Source organism: Myodes glareolus, chromosome 9 (assembly GCF_982192425.1).
Source record: "Myodes glareolus chromosome 9, mMyoGla1.1, whole genome shotgun sequence".
In the NCBI taxonomy this organism is placed as follows: Eukaryota; Metazoa; Chordata; class Mammalia; order Rodentia; family Cricetidae; genus Myodes; species Myodes glareolus.
Window position 1 is genome coordinate 58,409,945 of NC_142034.1, and position 27,430 is coordinate 58,437,374.

At 41.6% G+C, this 27,430-nt stretch overlaps 1 protein-coding gene across 2 annotated transcripts; it reads right to left on the bottom strand.

Annotated features, from left to right (window-relative positions):
* Positions 1-317: 317 nt before the first annotated feature.
* On the bottom strand, positions 318-27,430 carry Znf18 (zinc finger protein 18). Of its 2 annotated transcripts, none has more exons than XM_048448269.3 (7): positions 27,329-27,430; positions 18,646-19,139; positions 17,496-17,685; positions 17,031-17,122; positions 8,177-8,261; positions 7,260-7,367; positions 318-1,588 (listed from the first exon to the last, which is right to left on the bottom strand). In XM_048448269.3, exons 2-7 carry the CDS (start codon positions 19,036-19,038, stop codon positions 804-806), a joined length of 1,653 nt encoding a protein of 550 aa, XP_048304226.2. In that variant the 5' UTR covers positions 19,039-19,139; positions 27,329-27,430; the 3' UTR covers positions 318-803. The 2 variants fall into 2 exon arrangements, with proteins under 2 accessions (XP_048304226.2, XP_048304225.2); XM_048448268.3 differs by having other exon boundaries at positions 7,260-7,370.

Consider the following 27,430-nt stretch of genomic DNA (forward strand, 5'->3'; position numbering starts at 1 on the left):
AATAAAGAACATTCTAAAAACATAAAGTACTCTAGCAAAAATAATAGGCCAAGAAGGATGCCAGGATAAAGAGGGGACACTTGGGTCATCTGACCAAGTGGAAGTCAGCCTCCAACAAGGCTGCTTACAAACAGAATTACCTGAGATAGAGGTATGCCCAGCATGGACCGTTCACTTACTTTCTAGTTACTTTTTTGCTACATACAAATCTGATAGGTTCCTACGGGCTGGTCCTAGAGCTCAACTCCCAAGGGCATTGCTCTATGAAAACGGTATGCTCAGAACTGATAGCCGGCACACAGTGAACACAGCAGATATAAGGAAGACCAGATTAGTTCAGTTTATTTCAAATAAGGGACAGTTAAAGGAGAACTTTGTCGCCTGTCGGACAAAGACAGCATGCACTCAGGCCTCCCTACCTCTCCTTCTGCAATAATCAGCCTACTCTAGAACCATAGTTCTAAAGCTGATCTGAGGTTCTCACTGCCAGCAACAATTGTGGCCATACCAGTTAGGGTCCTGTCAGAAAGAGCTACTAAAGCCAATATCTACATGACATGTCTTTCCCAAGGGGTCTGAAGTAAGAGACCAGCTGAAAAAAAAGACTGGTTTCTTTTCCTGGTGCAAAAGGGAAAACTAAATCAAGAAATCCAACTCAGAACAACATTGCTCCATGTCAAAACAGTGCCCAGCTCCTCTCCCCTGCAACTTTCTTCAGAGAGAAGAGGTCCTTTTTGGTCTCAGTCCCTCCAGGCAGAGCTGAGCAGGGCTGCAATGGACTGGCAGGCTGGCTGGGGGTGTGGCTATGGGCAGGGCTTCTTCCCCAAGTGTGATCTCTGATGTTTGTCAAGGCTAGAGCTCCAGCTGAACCGCTTGCCGCAGTGGGAACACTTATAAGGTTTCTCACCTGTGTGAACCCTTTGATGTCTATTAAAGTTTGACCTCTGAATAAATCGTTTTTCACAGATGGGACATTTATAGGGTTTCTCTCCAGTGTGGATTTTCTCATGGTAGCGCAGGCCTGATAAGTCACTAAAGCCTTTCCCACAGTAATCACATTTACAGGGCTTCTCTCCTGTGTGAGTTCTCTGATGTTTCACAAAGTCCGAGCTTCGCAGAAAGGCTTTTTTGCAAATGGGGCAATGAAAGTATGTCTCTCCAGTATGAGTCCTTTGGTGAAAAACAAGCTGTGAATTCCTGTAGAAGGTTTTCCCACAGTCTCTGCAGGTGGGCAGTTTCTGGGCCATGGGAGCTCTGGCCTGTCCCTTCTGAGAGGCCTCTCTCTTCTCCTCCAGCCACAAGGCTGACGACAGCTCTCCTGAAGAAGAGCTCTGTATGTGCTGACCCAGCTGTCTCCCAGAGCCTCTTTCAGGAGGTAAGAGCTGCCCTCCTGTTCCCTCACCCTGAAGGCTTTCCAGAGCCTCAGGGACACTCTCTCCTCCAAAGCGATGCAGCTCACTCTCACCGAGGAAATCCAAGTCAGTCTGTGGTTGTGCCTCACCTGATGCCTGACAGAAAACGTCCAGAGATCCCTGGTCCCTGTGATTTTCCAAGTTTAGGTTCTCTTTGTCATTTTCTTGTCTGTCTTCTGAAAGGAAAAAGAAGGTTTAAATGGCAGTAACTGTCATTCCCACTTCTCCAACTGATGAAAAGACGGCCCCAGTCATCTTATTTCTTTTTACCAAGAGGGTATCAATAAAATGTGGAAGAAAACTCTCACCTGGGTTCCTGAGCATTACAGACTGCCTTTACCTGTGCTGGGTTCAAGACTAGACTGGTTCTGGAACTGCCACTCTAACACCACGGGTTCCTAATAGGCTTTTCTGACCCCTCTACAAGCAGCATGTTTTATATATATATGTTATATGCAAGCTGTGTATATTAAGATGGTTGGTTTTCTTTTTAAGATTTATTTTTATTATCTTTAATTGTGTGTACTGAGTATGTTTGCGTATATACGCACATGGGTGTAGGTACCCACACAGGAGCTGGTGTCACAGACATCTGTGAGCCACACTCAGGTCCTCTGCAAGAATGACACACATGCTCTCAACTGCTGAACCATCCTTCTAGCTCTAAGATTTTTATTTGATTATATATAAAAGGTAAACACAATTTAAAAGAATTTAGAAAGAGAAAGTAAACATACATGAGAAAACCAATAAACCCCAACAGCACTACCAAATGTGACTACATATATCTTCTTCCAGTCTTTGTTTCGAGACAGGATCTCACTTTGTAGTCCTGGTTAGCCTGGAACTTTTGTAGATCAGACTGGCCTCAAACTCAGAGATCTATCTTCTCTGCACCTAGTGCTAGGATTAAAATCACGAGCAGCTGCCACCACTGCCAGTACAACCACCATGGCTAGACTTCCAGTCTTTCTGATGTAATCTGCATGTACATATGTATAACCTATTTTCAGATATCACTGATGTCATATTGACATCAGATATCACTGATGTCATATTGACATCAGATATCACTGATGTCATATTGACATCAGATATCACTGATGTCATATTGACATCAGATATCACTGATGTCATATTGACATCAGATATCACTGATGTCATATTGACATCGGTTCTCTATCTGGTTATATAGCATTTATATAGTAACCATTGAAACTGGTCTATTTAATATTAAACATGGATTCTCTTATAAGAAACATAAAATTTAACTAATAAACCTTATTAATGTATCATTTTATTGTGGGTTAATGCAATAAGGCTATATTGTGCCACAATGGTTAAACAGAGCAGCTGTGTGTGCCTTGCTTTTATGTATGTTTTCATACATATTTTTGGTTTTGCTACGTTGACCAGGCTAGCCTCAAACTCCTAGACTCAAGTAATATGCCTATTCAGCCTCCTGGGTAGCTAGGAATTCAGGTACTGGTCACCATACCCAGTTATACATACTTTATTAACTTGTATAAGCAATTAATACTTTTTCTCATAATGTAGGTTTTTAATGATTACTCGTGATGCATATGATAAAGATTTTATTTTAGTTGGAAGAAAATCTATACTTAAATTTTTTTAAATTACAAAACCAGGTGGTAGTGGCACATGCCTTTAATCCCAGCACTTGGGAGACAGAAGCAGGCAGATCTCTGTGAGCTCAAGGTCAGCCTGGTCTACAGAGCAAGTTCTAGGGCAGGCACCAAAACTAGAGAAACCCTGTTTCAAAAATTCAAAAAAGAAAAAAAAATAATTAAATTACATTATCCCTATAAATCTAACTCTATTGAGTGTCAGGCATAATACCATTCACCTATAATCCCAGAGTGGGAAAGCAATGCAGAAAGATTACAAGTTCAAGGGCAGCCTAGGTCACCCATGTTTAAAAGAGGCTATTTAAGCTGGGTCTGCTCACACATGCCTGTAATGCTACACCCAGGAGGTGGAATGAAGGAGGAATAGAAGCTGAAGATCATCCTGAGCTACATAGCGGGTTCAAGGCCAGTAGGTCTACAGAGGACTCTGCCTCAAAAAAATTAAAGACAAATAGACACAAAAGGCTATCTAGGCACCAGTCAGACAACTAGAACTGATGTATTAATTCTCTGAGTGCCAGGACATATTCCACTCAAAGGGCAAAGTACCATTTCTCTGTCTTTAAATAAATCTTTATAAACAGCACCTTAAAGAGCCAAGTAACACCCATCCATCAAAGGCTATAATAAATGCATTATGTACTTAAGAACTCCCCCCTCTGGAAACCTATGCTGTTAATCATGTGTTTACTACAATAAACATCACTGTAATAAGCAATTCTCTTAAGTTTTTACCCACTTTCTAATCAATACCTTTGAGGAATTCTTCAGAGCACAACTGCTGTATCAAAAGTATGAACATTACAGTTCTTTTTTTTAAAAAAAAATTGTTCTTCAATTTATTTTATGTGTACACACAGGCACCTACATAGGTCAGAAGAGGGTATCAGACCCCAGGGCTGGAGTTACAGATGGTTGTGAACTGTATGAGGATACTGGGAACCACACCTAGGGCCTCTGTGTCAGCTGTAAAAGTCCTAAACCACTGAGCTGGCTCTCCAGCCCAAGGACTTTAACGCCTACAGACAACTGAATTTCTAGCACTCTCCCACTCTCTGGTATGTTGTTAAGCAGGGGGAGATGAGGAGGAGGCTAATAAATACATGAGTATTGAATGGTTTTTCTACATATGCTATTTAGGCCACTGAAAAATGGATTTTTGACTACACAGCAGAAAAAAATAATGGCTTCTTGAAACTTGCAAGCAAATGGATGGATCTAGTCAACATCACATTGAGTGAGATAACACAGACCAGAAAGACAATTATCATATGTATTCACTCATAAGTGGTTTTTAGACATAAAGCTAAGAAAACCAACCTACAAATAACAATCCCAGAGAACTTAGACAACGATGAGAACGCTAAGAGAGACATACATGGATCTAATCTACATGGGAAGTAGAAAAAGACAAGATCTCTTGATTAAATTGGGAGCATGGGGACCATGGGAGAGGGTAGAAGGGGAGGGGAGAGGAAAAGAGGGGGGAGCAGAGAAAAATGTAGAGCTCAATAAAAATAATTAAAAAAAATGAACTGCAAAAAAAAAATGGATTTTTGTTATTCTAAGTGTTAATTCCTCAGTGATGAAAGGATGAATTTTTTTCGTCACATCTGGGAGCTATTTTTCATATTCCAGGATACTCTTCAAATCTTACTGAGAAAGTAATTTTTTTCTTATCAACTTGCTTTCCAACTTTCTCTATATTAAGAAAAATAATAAAGACATCATTTATCTATCAAGTTCACCAAAATGTTTTATACCAATTTAGTTGCAGTAATTTTGTTTAGAGTAATTTTTATGTATAGATTTTTTTTTACTTCATAAGTATGGGTATCTGTTAATCTTTTCCTCAAAGATTTCTTTTATTGCCTCTAAGCTAAGAAAAATGCTTCCAATCCAAACAGGATGTAAATATCCACTCATTTTCTTCTTTGTGTCTACTCTGCACATTATCTTCTCAAAATCGATTTCTAAATTACTTAGTTAAGCAACACAGACAAAACTGAACAGTCTTCCCCAGCGCTTCCGTACAGCCCTGCACAGAGAAGCCGCTCCTGCCAACCCTGCTCCCGGAGCCGTGCTTCCTCCATCAGAAGTGAACCAGACAGCCTAGCTCTCTCGGCCTCCTTTCCTTGGTGGTGCTCTTCTTACCACTCCGCTGCTACTAAGTATCTACTTAGGAATCACCTGGGGGGGGGGGTGTTGTTTTTTGGTAGTGATGGGGTTTTTTAATCCCTTTTGGGACTCTGATTACAAACACAGATCTGCTTTTACTCTGTCCTTCCATATGGTCAGGTCTTGGGACTTCTGCAGCAGGTCTAACTACACTTCTGGCAGTCTGATTAACTGTTGCATTTTCCGACTGGCCTTTCCCACCTTGTCCCTGTAGCCTCTGCCCTAGTTCAGAGCCCTTTCCTTGTCCAGCTGGACCCCCGCTTTGGCTCTACACAGGCTTCTCTCTCCAAGTGTCCTATTCCCATCTCCCACATCACCACCAAACTAATCTCTCCAAACTTCCTTCTACTACTCTTTCTCTCAATTCTATCTCTAGCTATAAAGACAGGCTTTATTCAAGGCAGAACCTAATGGGGCCAAGTCAGTAAGAGGGATGGATGAAAAAACAAAGGAAACCCCAAACAAAACAAAAACAGTTTGGGATACAGTGAGCTAGTTATCACAAAATAATATTGCTACAAGGTATAGACAAGCTCTGTTCTTTACTCATCTTTATTGAAAATACAAAACTGCACCAAAAACCAGTATCATGTTGTAGTAATAAACGGTAATAATAGGCTCAGCGAGTAAGATCACTTACTGCTCTTCCAGAGGACCAGGGTTCCTTTGTAGCCATCGATTTCAAAGTATTTTATGTCAGCAGAGTGGTGGGAAAAGCTGGAAGACGCTTCCTGAGTGTCACAGAGCAAAGGAGTCCAGAGAGAGCTGGACTGTCTGGTTCACTTGGTGGATTCATATTGTAATTTTAAAAATGTTTAATCCTGTGTGTATAGGTATATTGCCTACATATGTCTGTGCACCATGTCCATGCGTGGTGCTTAGAGGGGCTAGAAAAGGCCATCAGATTCCCTGGAATCTGGAGGTACAGAGAGTTGCTGAGCTGCCACGTGGGTGCTAAGAACAGAATCCAGCAATATATATTTCTTCAAATTAAAGCCATAACTGGGTATAATGTGTACTTTGCATGTAAAAGAGCTGGCTTGACTCCCAGCACCAAAAAGAAAAAAATGATAATAAAGTCAGATCTATCAGTTCTTGTTCTTTGCGATACATTAGCAAAGGAAAATAACTAGACTCCATTGGGGAAAGGAAGATTGTCACACAGTTTCCACCCCAAGTCCTTTCCTTCCCAAGGTTCTAGAATTCAATGGGCATGTGTGCACACAAGGGTGTTCATGAGGGAACTGTTACATTTTCTATGACAGACATGTTTTAGAAAGGGCACCCAGGGCAAAGGAGTGCCCAGCACAATAAATTCAGACTTATTCCCAGTCTGCAAACACGATAAGCATCAGTTGCTGCTGCTATTTAATGAACGTTAGGTACACAAAAAAATAAATAAAACATTTTTCTGTTTGTTTATTTTGCTGATGGTAGGTGGTTACTACTGATGAGAACACAGTAAGAAAAGTTAGTTTTGGGCCAGCAAGATGGTTCAGTGGGTAACAATGCTTGTCACACAAGCCAGATGACCTGAGTTTGATCCCCAGAACCCACAAAAAGGTGAAAAAAGATTACATAAAGCTGTCCTCTGGGCTTTATACACATGCAGTGACAAAACATGCCCCACACACAAATCATAAGCATAGACTGATAATAAAATTAAAATATTTTTTAAAAAACCCAAAAAAGCATTTTCTCTGAATTTTCTTGTTGGTAATGGTAATAATGGCTATTACAAAGTGTCCTCTGAGGGAATTCTAACTACCTGTATTGGCCTCATTTTGTCTGAATGTGAATTCTCTCTGAGAAGAAAAACTATCAAACTAGACAAGACTGAAAGCAGATGCAACATGTGGTCTTCCTTTCATGGTCAAATAAGTATGTCAACAGCCCTGAAGAGAGCGACAAGGAAACCCAGGTCACAGTTAGCTGTAACTAACGGAAAAACTCTTTACTCACTACCTCCAATTTAATATGAAGAGATCAGAATGGCTGGAGACCAACCAAACCCACTGACCTTTGCAGGTGAGTCTTGGTATCTTCTCAGTGATGTGAAGGTGCAGCCCGGCCAGCTCTTCCCCATATTCTGTTATGTTAGTCAGGTCAGGTTTGGAGTTAGAAATACCTGCTACCAAGAGAGAAAAATTTTGTGGGCTTAGATGAACCTCTGGGAACAAACTGTGTCTTTTAAAAAAAAGAGCCCTAGACATGGAGACAGTGATTCAGCTGAGAACTAGAGATTAGGAACATATGGTGAATGCCATGAAAACAATAACCTAGACAGGTGACCCCAAGGGTCTAAGGACCACTGGCAGTCTGCTACAAGAATCAGGACAGGGACTCCACCAGCTATTAGTTTAGGCAACTTAATAGGAAGACAGCACAGACGCAAAACCAGTCACAATTGAATTCACCATAACCCAGGCCCTGGGAGCTGTGGAAAAGTGAGCAAGTCCTTGGTTTGATGCTACTTCCAGCATCTTTAAAAGAGGAATGCCATGGCTGAGCAGTGGTGGCACAGGCCTTTAGTTCCAGCATTCAGAAGCCAAGACAGATGAGTCCCTGTGAGTTCAAGGGCAACCTGGTCAACAGAATGAGTTTCAGAACTACAAAGTGAGACTCTGTCTCAAAAAGGAAAAAATAAGGGATTAGGGTGGGGAAGACCATCACCATGCACATTTATTTCATAAATTAAAAGAATTACTGAATATAACACACTCACACAGTTCCTGACAACACTTTGTCACTTTGAACACTTTCATTATTGGGACACCCGTACTTACAAGCCTGTTCTCTAACTCCTCAGCTTCCTACAGCAGCACCATGAATCCCTTCACCCACACACCCCAGGCAGGTCTGTTGGAATGTGCAGGAAACATCTAATACTTTCCCAGTCTTTTCATCCCCTCCTATCAAAGAAGCCCATGCCCTCACCTCCTGAGACCATTTTCCCATAGGTCTCCAGCATGAAATCCCAGTACTGTTCCTTCTGAGTAGAATCCAGGTGCCTCCACTGCTCCTAGAAAAAAAAAATACAGAAGTATCATTCCAATGAAGGGGCTTAAACATGTTTCCCAGAGCACAGAAAGCTGAGAGGAAGGAATGTGCCATAGACCTAAGAACTCACAGGAGCACAGGTCAAGAATAAAGAAACCAAAGGGAAGACGAAAGGCTTCAGATCAACATTTCTTGTCTAGTTTAGAAAACACTAGGGAAAAACTTCAGGGTTTTATGTTGCATGTACTTAGGTGTGAAGATTATCACCACACACGCTGATCTTGTGACACTGAGGACCTGCTATTCCCACTATTGGAAACCTAGATCTTCCAGAGAGAAAGGGAAGAAATTAGTGGGAAAAGCAAGTGGAAAGTGAAAGGTAGGGAAAATCAACAATGAAGTCAACTGCAAAACCCGATTCTGAAACAAAAGCTGGGGCTTCAAAAGCATCTGGTGCTGTTGCAGCTACGTGCATCTGGGTTCCCTCAATGGTTCACAGAAGGCCTAACAGAAAGCTGGCTTTCCTCTCAGGGCTCCTGAGCAGGGTATTCCCTTGTTACCCAAAGGAGCCTTTCTTTTTCTCTTCAACTGCAAGCTTAAACCCCAAAACCAGGAAGCCACCCATCTCACATCCATTCACTTTTCAAACTGAAATTTCAGCCTCCCCATGAGAAGCTGCCAACAGTGACCGGCAGCATGCTCTGTGGGGATATACGTACTGACCTCCAAGTCCCAGACTGGCCACTGACTAGCTGTATGACCTTGAACAAGTGACTTAACCTTCTGGAGTCTTGGTCCTCACCTGCGATTAGCACTCAGCTCACCAATTCGTTGGGAGGTTTGAAAAAAAGAATACAAGTACCACTGTTAGGACAGGAAGCGGCACTTTTCAACTTCAGTTCTTAAAGCAAGTCTGCCACCTAGAGTCAATGTCTCCAGGAGAGACGCCAAACGTCTTAAATTAGTAGCCACTAAGAAGGGGTGGGATGAAAGAGAATATTTTGGTATTAAAAACATCAGAATGCTCAGAAGTTCTCTCAATATACATACCTAACTATATTTTATATATAAAATTAAATTTAAACATTGTCTTGTTACTTTTCAATGAATGAAACTCCTGGAAACAGTCAGCCTGAGTAAATATTACTGAATATAGGAGTCTTTCGTTGGCACACACAAGACCCTCATTTCGGAGCTGGCTGGGAAAAGGATGCCATGCAAGCACCTGACAGAATGCCAGCTTTGCTGGACACTCAACACTGGGCATTTTCCATGGCACAAAACCGCTGCTAAGTGCAGCGTCAAGCAACGAGTACAAACACCGGAAGCTCCAAAAGTCACCATCAGCCAACAGAGCTGCGGGTCGAGGTTGCTCAGCAGTGCTGAAAGGCCTACACTCCAGAAATGCCAAGTAGCTGAGGTTTGAATGTAACCCCCACTAGAGATGCAAGGTACTGGCAGCCATAACATTTCCCTCTGAAAACCCCAAGGTCCTACTCTGGAGCAAGTAAGTGCTCTGATGGGGAATCATGTTCCTGTGTGGAAAGAGCACCATCTTGTGGACTTAGGAGCTATGCCACCTTCAACTCTGTATAGTAAGGAGTCCTACCCATTCATAGTTTCTGATAATGAAGTACTATGGAGGGGTAATCACACCCCTTCAGTATTCTGATGTAATTAGCAAAATTCCCAATTTACAGACAAGATTGGAGGTAGGGTTTATTTATATTTAAACTTCCCTTCATTTTCAAAGGATTCCATTAAATACAAATGCTTTGCTAAGGCAGATAATGGATGACTTTTTTGCTTTAGTGCTTGGTGGGTGGTTGTCAGTTAAGGCACTGTATGTGTGTGTAATTGCCAATTGGCTAATAAAAGCACTGTAGTGTATGTATAATTGCCAATCAGCTAGCACAGGCATTGTGTGTGTGTATAACTGCCAATCGGCTAATACAGGCACTGTATGCGTGTATAATTGTCAATCGGTTAATACAAGCACTGCAGTGTGTGTATAACTGCCAATCAGTTAACACAGGTACGACATGTGTCTACAATTGCCAATCCACTAATACAAGCACTGCACTGCATGTATAACTGCCTATCAGTTAATACAGGTACTGTGCAGGTTTACAGTTGCCAATCAGCTAGTATAGGCACTGTATGTGTGCATAGTCACCAACTGGCTAATACAGTTACTCTATGTGTGTACAGTCATCAATCACCTAATATATGTGTATGTGTAATTACCAACAATGAACGGTGCTGGTGAGCAACTGAATATCTGGTTATTGTTTTATTTTGTGACTGACCTCAAATTATAATCCTGTTGCCTCGGCCTTCTAAGGGATATAATTACAGGCAAGTACCACCTGTCCAGCTTTGATCTTTCAAGTTATCCAAAACCTGATAGTTCAGTGATAGTTATGTCTGCAGTGTTTTAAGTATACTAATTCTCCAGGACTGCCCAAACATACTCCAGAAACAATAATCCTTTGATTTTTATCAAAGATATAATAGAATCAGATTGATTCTATTATAAAAATATACAGACCAAAAGCATAGAATAGAGGACTTGAACGTAAGATGGCAAAACTACGAACACTCCTTATCTTTCACCTTGTACAAAAATCAACTCAAGGGGGCTGGAGAGATGGCTCAGTGGTTAAGAGCAATGACTACTCTTCCAGAGGACCCGGGTTCAATTCCCAACACCCACGTGGCAGCTCACAACTGTCTGAAGATCCAGTTGCAGGGGATCTGACACCGTCATACTAATGCACATAAAAAAAAAAATAATGTTAAATAAACCATAAAAAATATTTTAAAAAATCAACTCAAAAAAGATGAAGATTTTAATTTAAAACCTTAAATGCTGAAACTTCTAGAAGAAAACATAGGTACTACTCTTCAAGACACTAGGGTAAGCAAGAACTTTCTGAACAGAACACCAACAGCACAAGAACTGGCAGTGACAAACAGGACCGAGTGTCAACAGATGGACCACATGAAAATCAAAACTTGAATAGAAAAGGAAGCAAGCGGCAGAACACACAGCCCACAGGATGGGAGAAAAATCTTTAGCAGTTACACTTCAGATAGGGGCTAAAATCCAGAATTTACAAAAAAAAATTGCAGAAATTAAATACCATGGAATGAGAATGCTACTAAACGAAAAGGAATTAACAGACAGTTTTCAAATAAACCTTAGCCCTCAGTAGCTGGCTTTTCTAGTACTGTACCCAACCCTCCCAATCTACATTTTCACATCTCTGGTTTCAGCTGCCCACTGTCAACTGTAGACTGCGAGCATCAAATGGAACTTTTCAGAATACCTAGGTTTTAAGTTGTACACTATTGTTTCATTTATAATTTGTTGTTTGCTTATTGTTTTTCAAGACAGCTTCTTCAGTACACTTCAGTCTGCCCTGAAACTCATGACAGAGCCTAAGCTGGTCCAGAACCTACATCTCTCCTACTTCATTCTTTAAAGTGCTAGAATTACAGGTGTGCCACCACACCCAGCAACTGTGTGCCATTCTGAGGGATGATACAATCCTCAACAGGATGTGAGTCATAGAGTTAGCCAGCATATCCACCCTGCATACGCTACCCACCACTTGTCACTTAGCACTGTTTGCTCAGGCTTGCTGCTGCAGCACCACAGTGCTTCTGCTCAACTGGCCCTATTTTACCCAACGGAGGCCCCTTAACAGAAGGACAAAAAATGGTGGCATGCCAGAGAGAAGCCACGAAATACTTACTGGGTGGAAATGAAAACATTCTCTACTCACTGAGAAAGAAAAGCCATATATACTGCCGAGACCTGTAGTAAGAACGAGTCTTACACCCATAAGATGGAAAAAGGAAACATTAATGCTAGTAATGTTGCACAATATTTGTCTAGACTGTGAAGATGGGTTTTTGCCAAGGCGCCTTCTGGTTGGTTTAATAAGAGCAGAATGGCCAACAGCTAGGCTGGAAGAGGTTCGGAGGAGCTGCCTAGAGACCTCAGTCTCTTGGGTAGGCTCAGCATACAGAGGTGCAGCACTTTTAAGAGGCTCTGCTGTACAGCTGAGCACTTGAGCAGCCCACAATGGATACAAGCGACTGCTGCAGGCAGATACAACTCATTCCAGGGTTGAAGCAGGTAAATGCGGCTCTGGGGCCCATACCTGCTAGCATGAGGTTGGACTCTCAGGGAACCAAGGGGAGCAGAGTCATTCACAGCACAGGATCTGACCACCATCTAACAGTTTAAGCTTTGGTTCACATGCTCAGAGAATACTTGAGTCTGCTCAAGGGAAAAGGAGAAAAAAAAAAAAAAACCGGTCCAGGCCAAGAAAACATCTGAATGGGTGACAATGTGTTTTAAAATGTGCTTAGGTCCTAGAAAAACATTTTAAAAAATGGTAGACAGTCATAAAAATAAACAGTTTTAAAATAATAAAATGAAGTCTTTAGAGAAGGAGTAAAGTAATTAAAAAAAAAACCGCCACGTAAGGATGGGAAATATACAGGGAACCACGATCCTGGATATTGCTTAGTCAACTTCGAGTTTTTAAGTGTCAATGAGTGAATAGCAGCAGCTGAGAGACACTGGATTGTGGAAGGGACTGCTGAATTAAAGCAGCCTATATACTTCAGGGATGTCTTAACTTCAGAATGGAAGTAGGGAAATGTGTTGTGTTAGGGAGAGTTTTTGTTTCTGCGGGAAACAAAAAGCTATGGATTCCTTCAAAATTAATAAAGATTAAATTGGACTGGGGGAGGCCTCCTGAGGATCTTGGTTGCAGACGTGAGGGAGAAGGCCAGGAAAAAGAGCTACAGGGCAGGTGGTGTGTATGCTGATCCCTCTACATGGGATGAGACAGGATAAATTTTGTTGGCTACAGAGTCCTCATGACTTATTATATGCCATCTTTTTATATGACATGGATAGAGATTTGGTTATAAAGTCCAAATGGACTTATAAAGTTAACAGATGCCTTTTATCTGCTCAAACATAAAGCAGAAAAATCATCTTTGGCTGACATGCACACCATACATTCCATATTTGTATATTACTACAGATATATATGTTACCTTTAAAAATCTGTTTATAGAACAAAAGAACCAGATGCCAATAAAGAAAAGTAGCCCAGATGATCTAGCCTCAAAATGCAACTGCTGCAGTTTCCTAAAAATTCTGTATCCAAAACAACTTCAAAGCTGCTAGCTCAGATGGTCCAGCCTCATGTACTACTCCAGCCAGGACTTCAGGTAAGTCCTGGACATTACACAAAGACTAGACAACAAATGTTAGTTTCCCCAGGACTTGACCATTATCTCAACTTTCTCAGGGACCCCTAAAGATGCTGTCACCCCAAGACAGCAGAAAGGAGTCTAAAGAACATTGCACCCACACTCACAAGAAGTGGGGTGGGTAGTTTCTGGTTGTATAATGGATGTTCATCACTGGTTTTTCTTGTTTGGGAGTGGAGGTTAATTACAAGTTATTACTGTTCATGGCCAAACAAAAACCTCAATTAAAGGAAGTTGGATCTCTTTCTGAAAAGAAAAATGGGGGATATAGTATATTGATAGACATTTAAGGATACTTTTGTTATACACACTGTATATATGCTTCTACTCTTGTTTAAGGTATTAGACCTATGCAGCTCATTTAAAAATGTAAAGTTCTAGTCCTTGAAAGGTATTATTACATGGAAAGTCATTTTTATAAACTATTTAGGATAACTAAGAAATACAGGTTAGTAGTTAGTTATCTAACAATCAAATTTGTGGTCATGTTAGGAATGTTTTTAAGGTCAGAGATATGTTTTAAATAGATAAGTGGTCTTCAAACACTTCAGAGACCTACAGAATATGCTATTTAAGATGTTTTAATAACATAAGGCTTTTCATGATAGTGAGACATGTCTGCTCTTAGCAGCACCAATTTACTTTTAAAAAGGATGGTAGGCACTAAAGACCATTCGTATGGAATTTGCTTTCATTGTGGCAAAGTTAGCCACTAGGCAAGAAACTGCCCTTGCCTCAAATGCTGACAGTATGCTGTCCAATTTGGACAGCAGGACACAAAAGAAAGCAATTGTTGATCTTTGCCAAAACAAGTAGGACAGTCCTTAGTACTTCACAAAAATGTCTCTCTGATATCCTAGACCTATAGGCAGAAGATGGATGCTGCAACACTGCAGAGGAACCTTGAGTGACTATCCAGGCAGCCAGATGTCTCTGTTGCTTCTATATTTCTATAGTTTTGGAAGTTGCTTGCTCTGCACTTCCTATTTACTCAGGTAATATTTTATCCTTCTCAGGTCTCTGAGGGGGTTGAAGACTAAATATAGTTACTTTTCTGTGTTACCAAATTCAGAAAAGAAACTCACAAAAGGAGTATAAAATGTATAAGGTTGAGAGACATAAAAGCTTAAATTGTTTACCTAAGAAAATGTCTTGAGGTCTAAAAACGTAGGTTTGGGGTTCTTAATACAAGTTTAGATACAAAATGAATTATGTATAAAACTTTTGATTCACCAAGATAAGATAGATAAAGGAGTATTGTCTCTGAATTTGCCAAATACAAATGGAGTAGACACTGTGAATGTAATTCTTACCTGATAATAGTTCTTATTACATATTATTGTTCTACTGTGTTAGCGTTAAACCCTTTCCTTTTTATTTGGACCAAAAGGGGGAAATGTTTCAGAATATTTATGTCTTTGCCAAGGCACTTTCTGATTGGTTTAATAAAGAGCTGAATGACCAATAGCTAAGCAGGGCTTCTCGAGACAGAGAGGATTCTGGGAAAAAGAAAGGCAGGGTCGCTAGTCAGATGCAGAAGAAACAAGATGCAAGAAGAAAGAAAGGTAATGCCACATGGCAGAAAATAGATTACCATAAATGGGTTAATTTAAATTATAAGAGGTAGTTAAGAGGTAGTAAAGACAAGCCTTCATATAACTAATAAGTCTCCATGTCATTGTTTGAGAACTGACAGTCCAAAGAAAAGTACAACTACAGAAGTTTTGCTGTCACACTATGAATTATGAGGTTATGACCAAAGTGGGTGACAGCACTATCATCCACCTTACTCCAGACATCAGCACATAAAGGGTGAGTACAGCATTACACAGTAAGACACAATGACATAAAAAAACATACTCATGTAACTCTCATTACAGTGTGCTAATATAATTACTGTTTATTAGGTGTTAATGTTAATCTCTTCTTTTTCATAACTTACAATTAACCTTTATCAGAGGACTGATATGATAAGAAAGTCCCATTCTATGTACAGGGTGTACAGTGTTATCCACAGTTTCAGATAGCCACTAGTCTATCAAAAGACACGCAGACACACACACATACACACACACACAAAGCACAAAGTCAGGGCAAAATAGAACAAACTTCTATAGTTTAAATAACTATATTAAGTTATATATTAAATAACTATATTAAGACTATAAAATAGTCTAAATAACTATATTAAGTACCAGAATATTTATAATGAAAACAAAGCTATCAAGCAACTGCTTGAGATATAGTTCAGCAGATGCCACCCCTGGAATAGACAACACAAAACCAGCGAGAAGATATTAAAAGAAAGTTATACTTGGTAAAATTCCATTTTACATAAATTCTAGAAAATACGAACAAATGTGTGCTAACAGAAGGTAGTTAGTGGGTGTCTCAGAATAGCTGGGGTACAAAAGAAAATGACAAGAGATAAGAATTCAAAAACTAAAAGAGGAGCTGGACAGACAGCTCAGCAGTTAAGAGCACTGGATATTCTTTTATAGGGCCTGGATCCAATTCCCAGGATCCACATGTGATGTGGGATGTCCCTCTGTATGTTGTGATTACCACTGGTTAATAAAGAAAATGGTTTGGCCTGATAGGGAGTAGATAGGCGGGGAAAACTAAACTGAATGCTGGGAGAAAGGAGGCGGAGTAAGAGGGAAGCCATATAGCCCCACCAGAGACAGAGGTTGGAACTTTACCCAATAAACCACAGCCTTGTGGCGAAACACAGATTAACAGAAATGGGTTACGTTAATATGTAAGAGTTAGTCAATAAGAAGTTAGAGCTAATAGGCCAAGCAGTGATTTAATTACTTCAGTTTCTGTGTGATTATTTTGGGTCTGAGCTGCCTGGTGGCTGGGAAACAAGCACCTCCTTACAACACACATGGTTGCTTTCAACCATCTGTAACCAGAGTTTCTGGAAAATCTGCCTTCTTCTGGCACATACCAGCAAAACATCCATACACATAAAAATGTTTTAAGATACTTTAAAATAAAAACTTAAAAGGCAACTTGAATGTGATGGAAATATTTATTCTTGATTATGTTTGTTTCAGGGCTGCATATGTAGGTTAAAACTTACCAAACTATATATTTTGAGTGTGTGCAGTCTATCTATACTCCCATGATGTCAGGAAAAAAAAGAAGAATCACTTGTCATACTTGAGAAATAACCATTCCGAGTTTCTAACAGACCCCTGTGTGGGTATTTCATACTAAGAAATAAAAAGTCCTTTCTAAGCATAGGCTCAAAGTAATTTAAAAAAAAAAAAAAAAAAGCAGAAACTACCATATCTGGTCAAAGACTTCCCAGCAACCTGCCCCCTTTCCCAGAGGCCAGACCCATCAGCCAAGATGATTGGCTAAAGAAGCAGGGGCTCAGCTCAGTGTATGTGCATTGAGCCTCATGTCTGCTCCTCTTCTGAGTCTGTGGCCCCATCAATCTTTCTGGGCCAAGGGATGAAAGGCAGAGGACCCGGCTCACCTGATGTACTGCTGGGAGAAACGCTGTTCCCATGTCCTGGTCTCTGATAGGCCTCTCCTCTGGTCTAGCAGGAAGCTGAGAAGCAGCCAGAGCTGTGGCAAAAAATAGACTTTCAGACGTAAGATGTCTCCCTTAACCACTCTCCAGAGGGCACCATGAATTCTTTACAAATTACCAACAATTTGCAGTGCCAATCAAATCCAAAGGCTTATATTTATCTCCTAACAACTACAACCTCCTCCAAACTCCCAAACAGTCTCACCCATACTTCTTCTAGCTTCCTCCAAAGAACCAAAACCCAAATGGTGTGGCCCGAACACATAATAGTTTAATATACAGACCTGGGTCATTTCCACACTTTCCAGGGGCATTATACAGCTTCAGCATACATTTAGCCCTACTAACCACAGTTTCAAAATTTCTCCCTGAGAGCACCACATAGCATGATGGATAACAGTCCCTCACCTAACTCTGGCTCCATGTCTGATTCCTCTTTCACGCCATGGCTCAGCAGCTCTGCAGGAGCTGAGGGTGAATTCTGAAGGGGCAGCTCATGAGGCACCACTTCCAGTCTGGGCTCCACCTCACTGCCTTGGCAGTGTGCCGAGTTCGCCTTCTCAAACGGGATCTCTTGTCCTAGAACCTGGATGCCAATCTGGACACCAAACAGTTAATTACCAAAGGATGCAGAGTCAAGGTTGCTGAAAGTTATGGAACTAACCTTCTACAACAGACCATGAGACAGACAATAATTAAACCTCAAGGCTGCCTTTTAGTAAATCAAAATTTCTTAAGTGATGTGAACGAAGACTAAATCACAAAACTAAGCAAGCTATGAGGAGACCCAGATTTAATGTAAGCAGCACATGCTGTGGTCTTTGTTCTCTGTTCTGAGACTCCTTGAATACTTGTTTCAGCACAGAAGCTGTCATTATGCACAATGCAGACTTTTCACAAACCTTGGAGTCTACTCTGGGAAGTCAGCTCTTGGTGGCCCTTAAACAGCTTCAGGATGGGGCTGGGTTGCCAGAGGAGCACACCATGGGATTTCAGGCTTTATACTTTCAGCTGACTCTACTTCCCCAACTCCAGGGAAGGGAAAGAGACCAGAAACATCCAACCACTGATGGCAAGTGAATTAAGCAACTGTGCTAAAATGGTGAAATCCAGAAAAAATGTCTACAGAATGGTATTTCTAGAGCTGCCAGTTGGTGAACTCACCAAGGTTCTGATGAGGGGCACCCTGGCAGAGGACTTGTCTGTTCATGAGTTTGACTCTACATAATAAACTGGTAACAGTAACAAAAGCACTTTCCAGAGTCCCGCAAGTCACTAATCACCAAATCTGGCAGCCACCAAATCTGGCAGATCTAAGACACCTGGTCTGTGGCACTTGTGAGTGGCACCTGAAATGTGAGAGCAGCTGTGCAGCTATACAGACAGTTGTCAGAACTGACTGACTTGCTAATGCTCGGTTTGTATCAGAGAATCAAAGGACTAGTCATTGGTTTGGAAACCCTACATAATGTAAGAACTATCAGGGGAAAAAAGACAGTGAACCAGATTAGCCCCAGAGGAACCTGGGCTTAACTCACAGACAAGATACTACACTTACCCACTGCCATAGTCTCCGAGGATCTCCCTTCAAGCTTTCCACAAGGGTAACTGCCTCTTCTCCACTGCCTGGACACTGTTTCCTCACCCACGTCTGGATCTCCCCAGGAAGGATAGTCAGAAACTGTTCCAGCATAAGGATCTCCAGGATCTGCTCTTTGGTGTGAACCTCTGGCCGCAGCCACTGGAAACAGAGCTTTCGAAGTTGTCTCAGGGTCTCCTGGGGCCCAGACATCACCTGGTAACGAAACTGCCTAAAAAGCTGGCGAGCAGTCTCAGGGTTAGTGAGTTCTCTTTGCTGGATATCATCTGATCCAGAGAACGTGGCATCTTCAGCTTTGGCCTTGGCCAGAGAAGGCAGCAGGCCCAGGGCCTGCCCCAAGTCAACAGGCATTGTCTGGCTTCACAGGGCCTTTTAGATGAAGGGCTTCCAGGATGAAACTGTCTCTGGAGAAAACTCCGTCTTCTGAGGATGTTGAAGAATGAGAGCCAATGCTGTACAACAACAACATGCAGTCAGGAACAACATACATGTGTGCCTACCTGAAAGGTCTGCAGGCTCTTAACTCTTCAATGTGCATATAATTCTATTTTGAGACATTGCAAACTTGAAGTTACAAAGCAAATGACACATTTATTCTGTCCATATTTATATTTTTCATTGATCTTTAAATATCCAGAAATTCTATAGAAGAATGAAATGTACTATGTATGGTGGTACACACCTGTAATCTTAGCACTTAGAAAGCAGAGGCAAGAAGATAGTGAATTCGGGACCAACCTGGGCTATATAAGTTCAAGATATGTTTTGGGTATGCGGCAAGACTATAACAGAAAAATAAGAGACTGGCATGATGGCTCAGCGGATCAAAGCATGTGCTGTGCAAGCCTAACAACTTGAGTTTGGTCCCCAGAGCCCATGGAAGGAAAGAACCACTACCAAAAGTTGTCCTCTGACCTCCATACATGCATCATAGTATGGACAAGAATATCTGCACATACACAACAGTTTAAATTTTTAAAAGTAAAAATTTGAAAGAAATGCACACATGAAATAATTTTTATTGTCTCCAAGTAAACATATACTCCTGCATCTCTGTATATATACCTGCAGGCTAATACATAATGCTATCTGGGGATGGGGATGCAGCTCAGTGAGTAAAGCACCTATGTAGCATGAACAAAGTCCTAGGTTCAATCCCTAGCATCTGTGAACTGGCACAGTGACCAATGACTGCAATACCAGCACTGAGGTAGACACATTAAGATCAGTAGTTCAAGGTCATCCTCAGTTACTGAGTTCAAGACCAACTTGAGATACGTGAGATCCTAGTTGGACAAGAGCTACTAGTACCCTAGGAATACAGGCTAATGTTGAAAGGATCATATGCTTCCATAAATCCACAAGTCTCCTTCACATATACAGCCTCAGCATACCACACTATCATAGGGCTAAAGCAACAGGGCCAAGAGACCATAGACAGACCAAAGCCTACAGTTTCAACTATAAGCCAAGACAAACCTCTCAGGTATTTTGTTACAATGGCACAAAGCTAGCTAACATAGTATCAGGATTTAGAAGGCAGAAAATGGGGCAGTGAAAAGGGAAACACCAAGAGTCAAAGTTTAAGTATTTTCAAAGGATCGTTTATTTTCTTAATAGCTGACTTTATTACAGTTGAACATAATAGTGGGTCATTGAACTGACCCTTAAAATGTCATGAAGGAAGGAGTGAACAGTCTCCATTTCTCTGTATCACTAATGGGGCACACACACAAGCGCACACAAACACACAATATACATAGATACAATAACAACAAATAAAATTAAATAAAAAGGACAAGAGGAAGAAGGACAGAAAGGAGTGGGAAAAAGAAAGAATGAATAAAAAGAAGGAAGAAAACGGGGAAAGGAAAGATAAGTCTAACCTTCAAAATCCAACCAGAGCCAATTTTTCCAAGGGCGCAAAAGAGGAGAAGTAAGAACAATTTAATGGCATATGTTTTTCATGTATACCTCACTAAATTTACAGCTTTTACTTTTTGGGTCTTGTTGTTTTAAAAGAGTGTACATATTCCATTTATATACTCAGGTAGTACTCAGTGGCACTAAAGTAAAAAAATACATATTTGGGGAATTCTATGTCTGGCTCTGGCAAAATAAGTGATAATACAGACTAGTCGAACAGCTAAGCAACTCCCAAGCTAGAAAAAAACATGTAAGACAGGCAATTTTAGGCACTCCACCTAGCGGGAGAGAATGTAGTACTGAGAGAAATTGCTGAGGGAAGCCCAAGACCATATGGCTGGTTATGAGGACAAGTTTGCAGCCAGAGTGCAGGAAGCTCAAGCTCAAGTGGTGCAAAATGATCTCAAAAGTTGAGGCAACAACAACAGAACTGAAAGCCGTTCGAGTAACTGGATTCTGAAGAGCAGGCAGGGAGGAGCATTGGGAATGGGGTGTCCCCTTCTCGCTGGTATAGGCTTGAGAATGCCTACCACAAGGATAAAACACCAAGGTTTAACAAAGAGTAGAAGACACACAAAGGGCCAATCAGGAATGAGGTACTGAATTTTCAGTCATTCGGGCTGAAAAGACACAGAGACGGGAAGGAGGAAGGCCATGTTGAGAGTGACAAGTACAACCTCCAGTAAGGCCCACTCTCATCGGCGCTGACAAAACCTAAGAGCACTCTGCTACCAGATCCACAGTAAGGAGTTTCATTTCATTAACTTGGAAAGCTGTGGGGAAGCACTCTGCTCCTTCCAAAGATTGCTCACCAAAGCATAAAATAAAGCCTAGAGTAAGTACACTGCCTGCTCCAGCAAGCAGCAACATTCCTCGAGAAGATAGCTGGTCCTCAGAATCGCTAACACACCCTCCAAAAGAGTCAGAATGTGAACCAAGATTACAAGATATACAAATAAATAGGAAAGTATGATTCAAAGTCAAGGAAAAGTAGTAGTCAACAGAAACCAATGTAAAGATGGCTTAGGGAAAAATAACTGAAATAAGAAACAGGACAAGGACTCCCCACAAAGAAAAAAATATCAATTTTCATATGCTTACTATGCTAGCTCCTAGGAGTAGCAATCAAAATTAGACACAACTGTAATATATTCAGTTCAAGTGCATAAGAAACACTAATCAAAACAAATCCTAGGCACAAGTTTTATAGAGCTGGAAAATTCAAGTATGTATCCTTCAACAACAGTGCAATTTAAATAGAAATATACCCATTGATATGGCTACATTAGTATCTGTTCAAGCAGACTGGAGGACTGTCCTAGGGTATCTACTGCTGTGATGAAACACTGTGACCAAAGCTAATTTGGGGAAGGTTTTCACCCATACTTTCCATCTAACAGTTCATCACTGAAAGTCAGTTAGGGCAAGAACCCAAACAAGGAAGGAACTTGGAGGCAAGAGCTGATGTAGAGGCTATGGAAGACTGCTTATAGCTTTTTTGTCCTGGCTTACTCAGCCTGCTTTCTAAAAAACCCAGGACTACTAGGCTAGGGTGGCATCATCCACAATGAGCTGAGTCCTCCCTCATCACTAGAAAACGCCCCCCCAGGCTTGCCTACAGCCCTATCTTCATGGAGGCAATTTCTCATCTGAGGACCCCTCCTCTTAAGTGACTATAGCTTGTACCAATCTGAAATAAAACTAGTCAAGGGCTGGAGAGATGGATCAGTGGTTAAGAGCACTGACTGCTCTTCCAGAGGTCCTGAGTTCAATTCCCAGCAACCACATGGTGGCTCACAACCATCTATGAGATCTGGTGCCCACTTCTGGCGTGCAGGCATATATGCAGGCAGAATGTTGTATACATAATAAATAAATAAATCTTTAGAAAAAATAAAATAAAACTAGTTAGCAACAAAAATAGTCATTTAATTTTGAGAAATGTGTGATTTATCAATAATAGTGTGGCTACAATATTATGACAAAGAAAAGGAGAAAATAGAGGGCATGTCATTAGAACAGATAGGTCAGATCATCTCAAACATGTACCACATCTAGTATGTCATTAGAACAGATGGGTCAGATCATCTCCAACATGTAACACATCTAGTATCAATTTTTTGTTGCTGTTTTGATGGAGTGTTTCAGGGTGACGATGAGGGTGTGTGTGTGTGTGTGTTTGGGGTTGTTGTTTGATAGAACTGTCTCTATAGCCCAGGCTGGCCTGGACTCGGGGTAATCTCACTGCATGCATCAGCCTTCCAATGCTGTTACTATAGGAGTGAGGTACTCTTATCTTCTAGTATCAACCAAAGCTAGACCCCGCAGCTGCGGTATATTTAATTCAACTGCATAAGAAACACTCGGGAAAACAAAGCATGAACACGCATTTCATACAATTACAAACTGCAAGTATAAGTATTCTGTAACCACAGTGTCCAAATTAAGGTTATGATTACTGTGATGAAACACCCTGATCAAGAGCAAGTTTTGGAGGAAAGAACTTATTTGGCTTACACTTCCACATCATAGTCTATCACTGAAGGAAGTCAGGACAGGAACTCAGGTAGGGCTGAAAACTGGAGGTAGGAGCTAATGAAGAGGACACGGAGGAGTGTTGCTTACTAACTTAATCATGTCTGGCTCAAATTTCTTTCTTACAAAACCCAGATCACCAGCCCAGAGTTGGTACCACCCACAGTGGCCTGGGTCACCTCCATCAACCACTAATTTAAAAAATGCCCTACAACCAGAATTTAGGGAGGCATTTTCTCAATTGAGGTTCTTTCCTTTCAGATAACTCTAGCTTGTGTCAACATAACATAAACAAGCCAGCACAGCTGACTCCTTGCCAACATGACAAATGTATCCCTGTTACAGCATAACCTTTCTCTTGTTCATCCCTAAGATCAACATGAATATCAATATAAACATTCCAAATTTCAAAAGTCCCACAGTCTTTAAGAATTCAACCACTTAAAAAATCTAGTCTCAGTTAGGCCTTGGAGGCCCACACCTTTAATCTCAGCACTTGGGAGGCAGAGGCAGGGATTCCTGTGAGTTCAAGGCCAGCCTGGTCTACAGAGTGAGTTCCAGGACAGCCAAGGATACAAAGAGAAATCCTGTGTCAAAAAAGGTTGTGAAATATTCCATCACACTGTGTGAAGATATATCATTGTGATTGGTTTAATAAAAAATTAAACTGCCAGTAGCTAGGCAGGATTTTAGGAGACTGCTGGGAAAATGAGAGGCAGAGTCACCAACCAGACACAGAGGAAGCAGCATAGACAGTACAGAGTAAATGTAACTGAGTCACACAAAAGAACATAGATTAAAAGTATGGATAAATTTAAGTTTTAAGAGCTAGTTAGAAACAAGTCTAAACAATCAGCTAAGCTTTCAAAAGTCTCTGTGTCATAATTTGGGAGCTGGCTGGAGGGACAGAGAAAGAGTCACACATACACAAAAAAAAAATCAAGAACACACAAACAAAAAAATCCAGTTTCTTTAAAATATTTAGTCTCTTAAAATCCAAAGAAAGAAATTCAAAATCTCAGATTGGGTGGTGGGAGCACACACCTTTAATCCCAGCACTAGGGAGGTAGAAGCAGCTAGATTTCTGTGAGTTCAAGGTCAGCCTGATCTACAAAGCAAGTTCCAAGGTAGCCGGGACTACCTGAAGAAACCCTGTTTTGAGAAAAACAAAAACCCAAAATCTCTTCAAAGTCCAAAGCCTCTCAACTATGAACTTCTGTAAAATCAAGAATAAGTACTTTCTTCAAGAGGGAAGAACCAGGGCACAGTCACACCAAATCAAAGTAAAACCGAACTCCAACTGTATAAACAACTCAATGCCGAATGTCCGGGATCCACTCACTATCTTCTGGGCTTCTCTAAAGGGCCTGGGTCACTTCTGAGGCTCAGTCCTCTGCAGCACACACAGCTCGTCTTCTAGGCTCCAGCTGGCTCCACTCCATGGCTGCCGCTGTCCTGGGTGCTCATCCCACAGTATTGGCATCTCCAAAACGCTGTGGTCTTCTGATGCAGCTGGCCTACACTTTTCACCAGTAGCTCTCCTAGACTTCTTTATGGTGCCAAGCTGCAACTTCTCCCCATGACACCTTCAATTCTGGGGCTTCACCTGCTACTGAAGCTGCACCTTCTCCAAGGGCCTCTTCAGTGTCAAACCTCAGCGGCTTTTCCTGACCCCTTCATGCCTTCAAAACCAGCACCACCTGGGTGATTCTTAACACTGCCAGGTTTAGCTGCCGGCACAAGATACAACCTTGGCCACTTCTGGAACACAGCTTCTGTGTATTGACCCTGAGAAGACACTTCCTAGATTTCACATCAGTGATAGTGATATCTTCTAAATCACCACTAATTTATTAGCTACAGCTGATCAGCATTAACTGTCCCAGAAAAGCAAAGGTTTTACTTTAAAACAGTGGTTTTCCTAATGCTGCAACCCTTTAAGGTTGCTCATGTTGTACAGACCCCAAGTCATAAAGTTATTTTGTTACTACTTCATAACTGTAACTCTGTTATTGTTCTAAATCGTAATGTAAGTATCTAATATGCAAGATATATCAAATATATCATAGTATCTGATATGCGATCCCTGTGAAAGGGTCATTTGACCCTGGGGTCGTGACCCATAGGTTAAGAACAACGGCTTTAGTGGTTCTGGTCTCTTGTTAAGCACAGCTAACCAGAACCACAGACGCTTAACTGAAAATACACAACAGCCTTGATAGCCCTTAAGTGACTCTCAAACTTCCCTCTAGACCTTCACAACCCAGGCCTCTAGCATCTGCCTTTCTCTCAGCACTCTATAATCTTCCACACTCCCACAGAACAGCTCACCGAGCTTTGGACACTCCATAGCTTTTCTAGTCCAAAGTTCTAGAATCTTTCCATAATACTCCTAAAACAACAGTCAGGTCTGTCACAGTAACACCCCGCTATGCTGGTTCCAATTTCTGTCCTTCTTAGAGTGAGATACTATTGCTATAAGGTAGCATCATGGTGGAAGAAGAGTTGGAGAGGAAAGGATTTATTTGGCTTGCACTTTCATATCATACACTGAAGTATGTATACAGTGAAGGAACTCAAGCAGAGTTAGAACCTGCAAGGCAGGATTGATGCAGAGGCCATAGAGGAGCGCTGCTTACTGGCTTGCTCCTCCTGGCTTACTCAGTCTGCTTTCTTATAGAACCAAAGACCACCAGCCCAGGAATAGCACCACCCACAATGGGCTTGGTCCTTCAGCATCAATCACTAATTAAGAAAATACCTAATAGCTGGATCTTATGAAGACATTTTCTCAAGTGAGGCTCCCTCTTTTCAGATGACTCAAGTTTGTGTTAACTTGACATAAAACCAGCCAGTACACACAGTACAAATAAATTAGAAATCAACATCAATAAGAGAATTTGAAATTCTAATTTGTAGAAATTAATAATCAGTAGCCAAAAACATTGCAATGAAAATTAAAATATATTTTCACACAAAAATGGTCATGAAATCACAGTAAAATAAGCTTTTTAAGCTTAAAGTAGTGATTCTCAACCTGTGGATCATGATCCCTTTGGGGAGTCGAATGAACTTTTCACATGGGTTGCCTAAGACCATTGAAAACCAGATATTTACATTACGATTCATAACAGTAGCAAAATACTGTTATGAAGTAGCAACAAGATAATTTTATGGTCCAGGGTCACCACAACATGAGGAACTGTATGAAAGGGTCGCTCAGCATTAGGATGGTTTAGAAGGAAAACTTAAAAAGAAACCTCTGTTTCAGAAATTAACATCTATACAAATATCCTTTGCTATCGAAATGAACTTATTTCCTGAGTTTTACAAAAACAGCAGAATTTCAGTCGGCAAAATTTTCACCTATAACCTTAGTCACATCTAGTTCCTGAAACTAATTTGGAGACTACTCAGCAAACATTAATACTAAATCTTACGTATTTAAATCTTAAGCTACTTGCTCCGTGCTGCAAAGGCCAACTGCTAGCTATCCCCAGGCATTTATTTATGACAAGTCGTTCACTTATTCAAAATTAAATGACTTTATAGAGGAGCTTATGGGGTTTTACCCTGATGAGGATTTGCTTCTCCTCACAGAAGGAACTCACGATCATCAGTTTTATTTGTATTACTGACGCTTCGACAAATCGAAACGAAATGCGTATCTAGAGTAGCATTCGTCTCTACACAGGCAAGCTACCCACACGAAGGTAGCCCTTTGTTTATCAGCCCACTTTAGGCTCTGCTTCTGCTCTGGTCGATCTTGGGACCGCCCTGTAAGTGTTAAGTTTCCCGATCTAGTTCCTCCATGGCTCCCAAGCAGCAGCTGTTTAAGCCCAGGAAGCGCTAGAGCTTCTGGGGGATCTGCGGGGCGCCTCTGGAGTTGTCACTGAGGGCGAGGTAACTAGCCCCTGGCCTCCCAGCAATGCAACCTGAGCCCAGGGCCTCTCAGTCCGGACCCCTCTCCAGGGGCGGGCAACCCGGAAGAGCACACTTTCCGTTCCGCCCCAGTCCCCTCCCCCGCACGCGCCCGTTGCCAGCGAATGCTACGAGGGGGAGGGGACCGAAACCGCTGTCCCCGCCACGGCTCGCTCCCGACAGTTAGTGAGCTGGAGCGACAACAAGCCTGACTTCTGGCGTCGGCGACCACTCCCGCCCGCCCAACTCACTCGCTTACCTCTGCCCGAGCCACCCGTTCAGGCGCACTTCCGGAAGCTGGACAGCTGCGCGCTCTCCGTGGCCCTGGTGACGCGCGGCGCCGGGGCGGGACGAAGGGCGG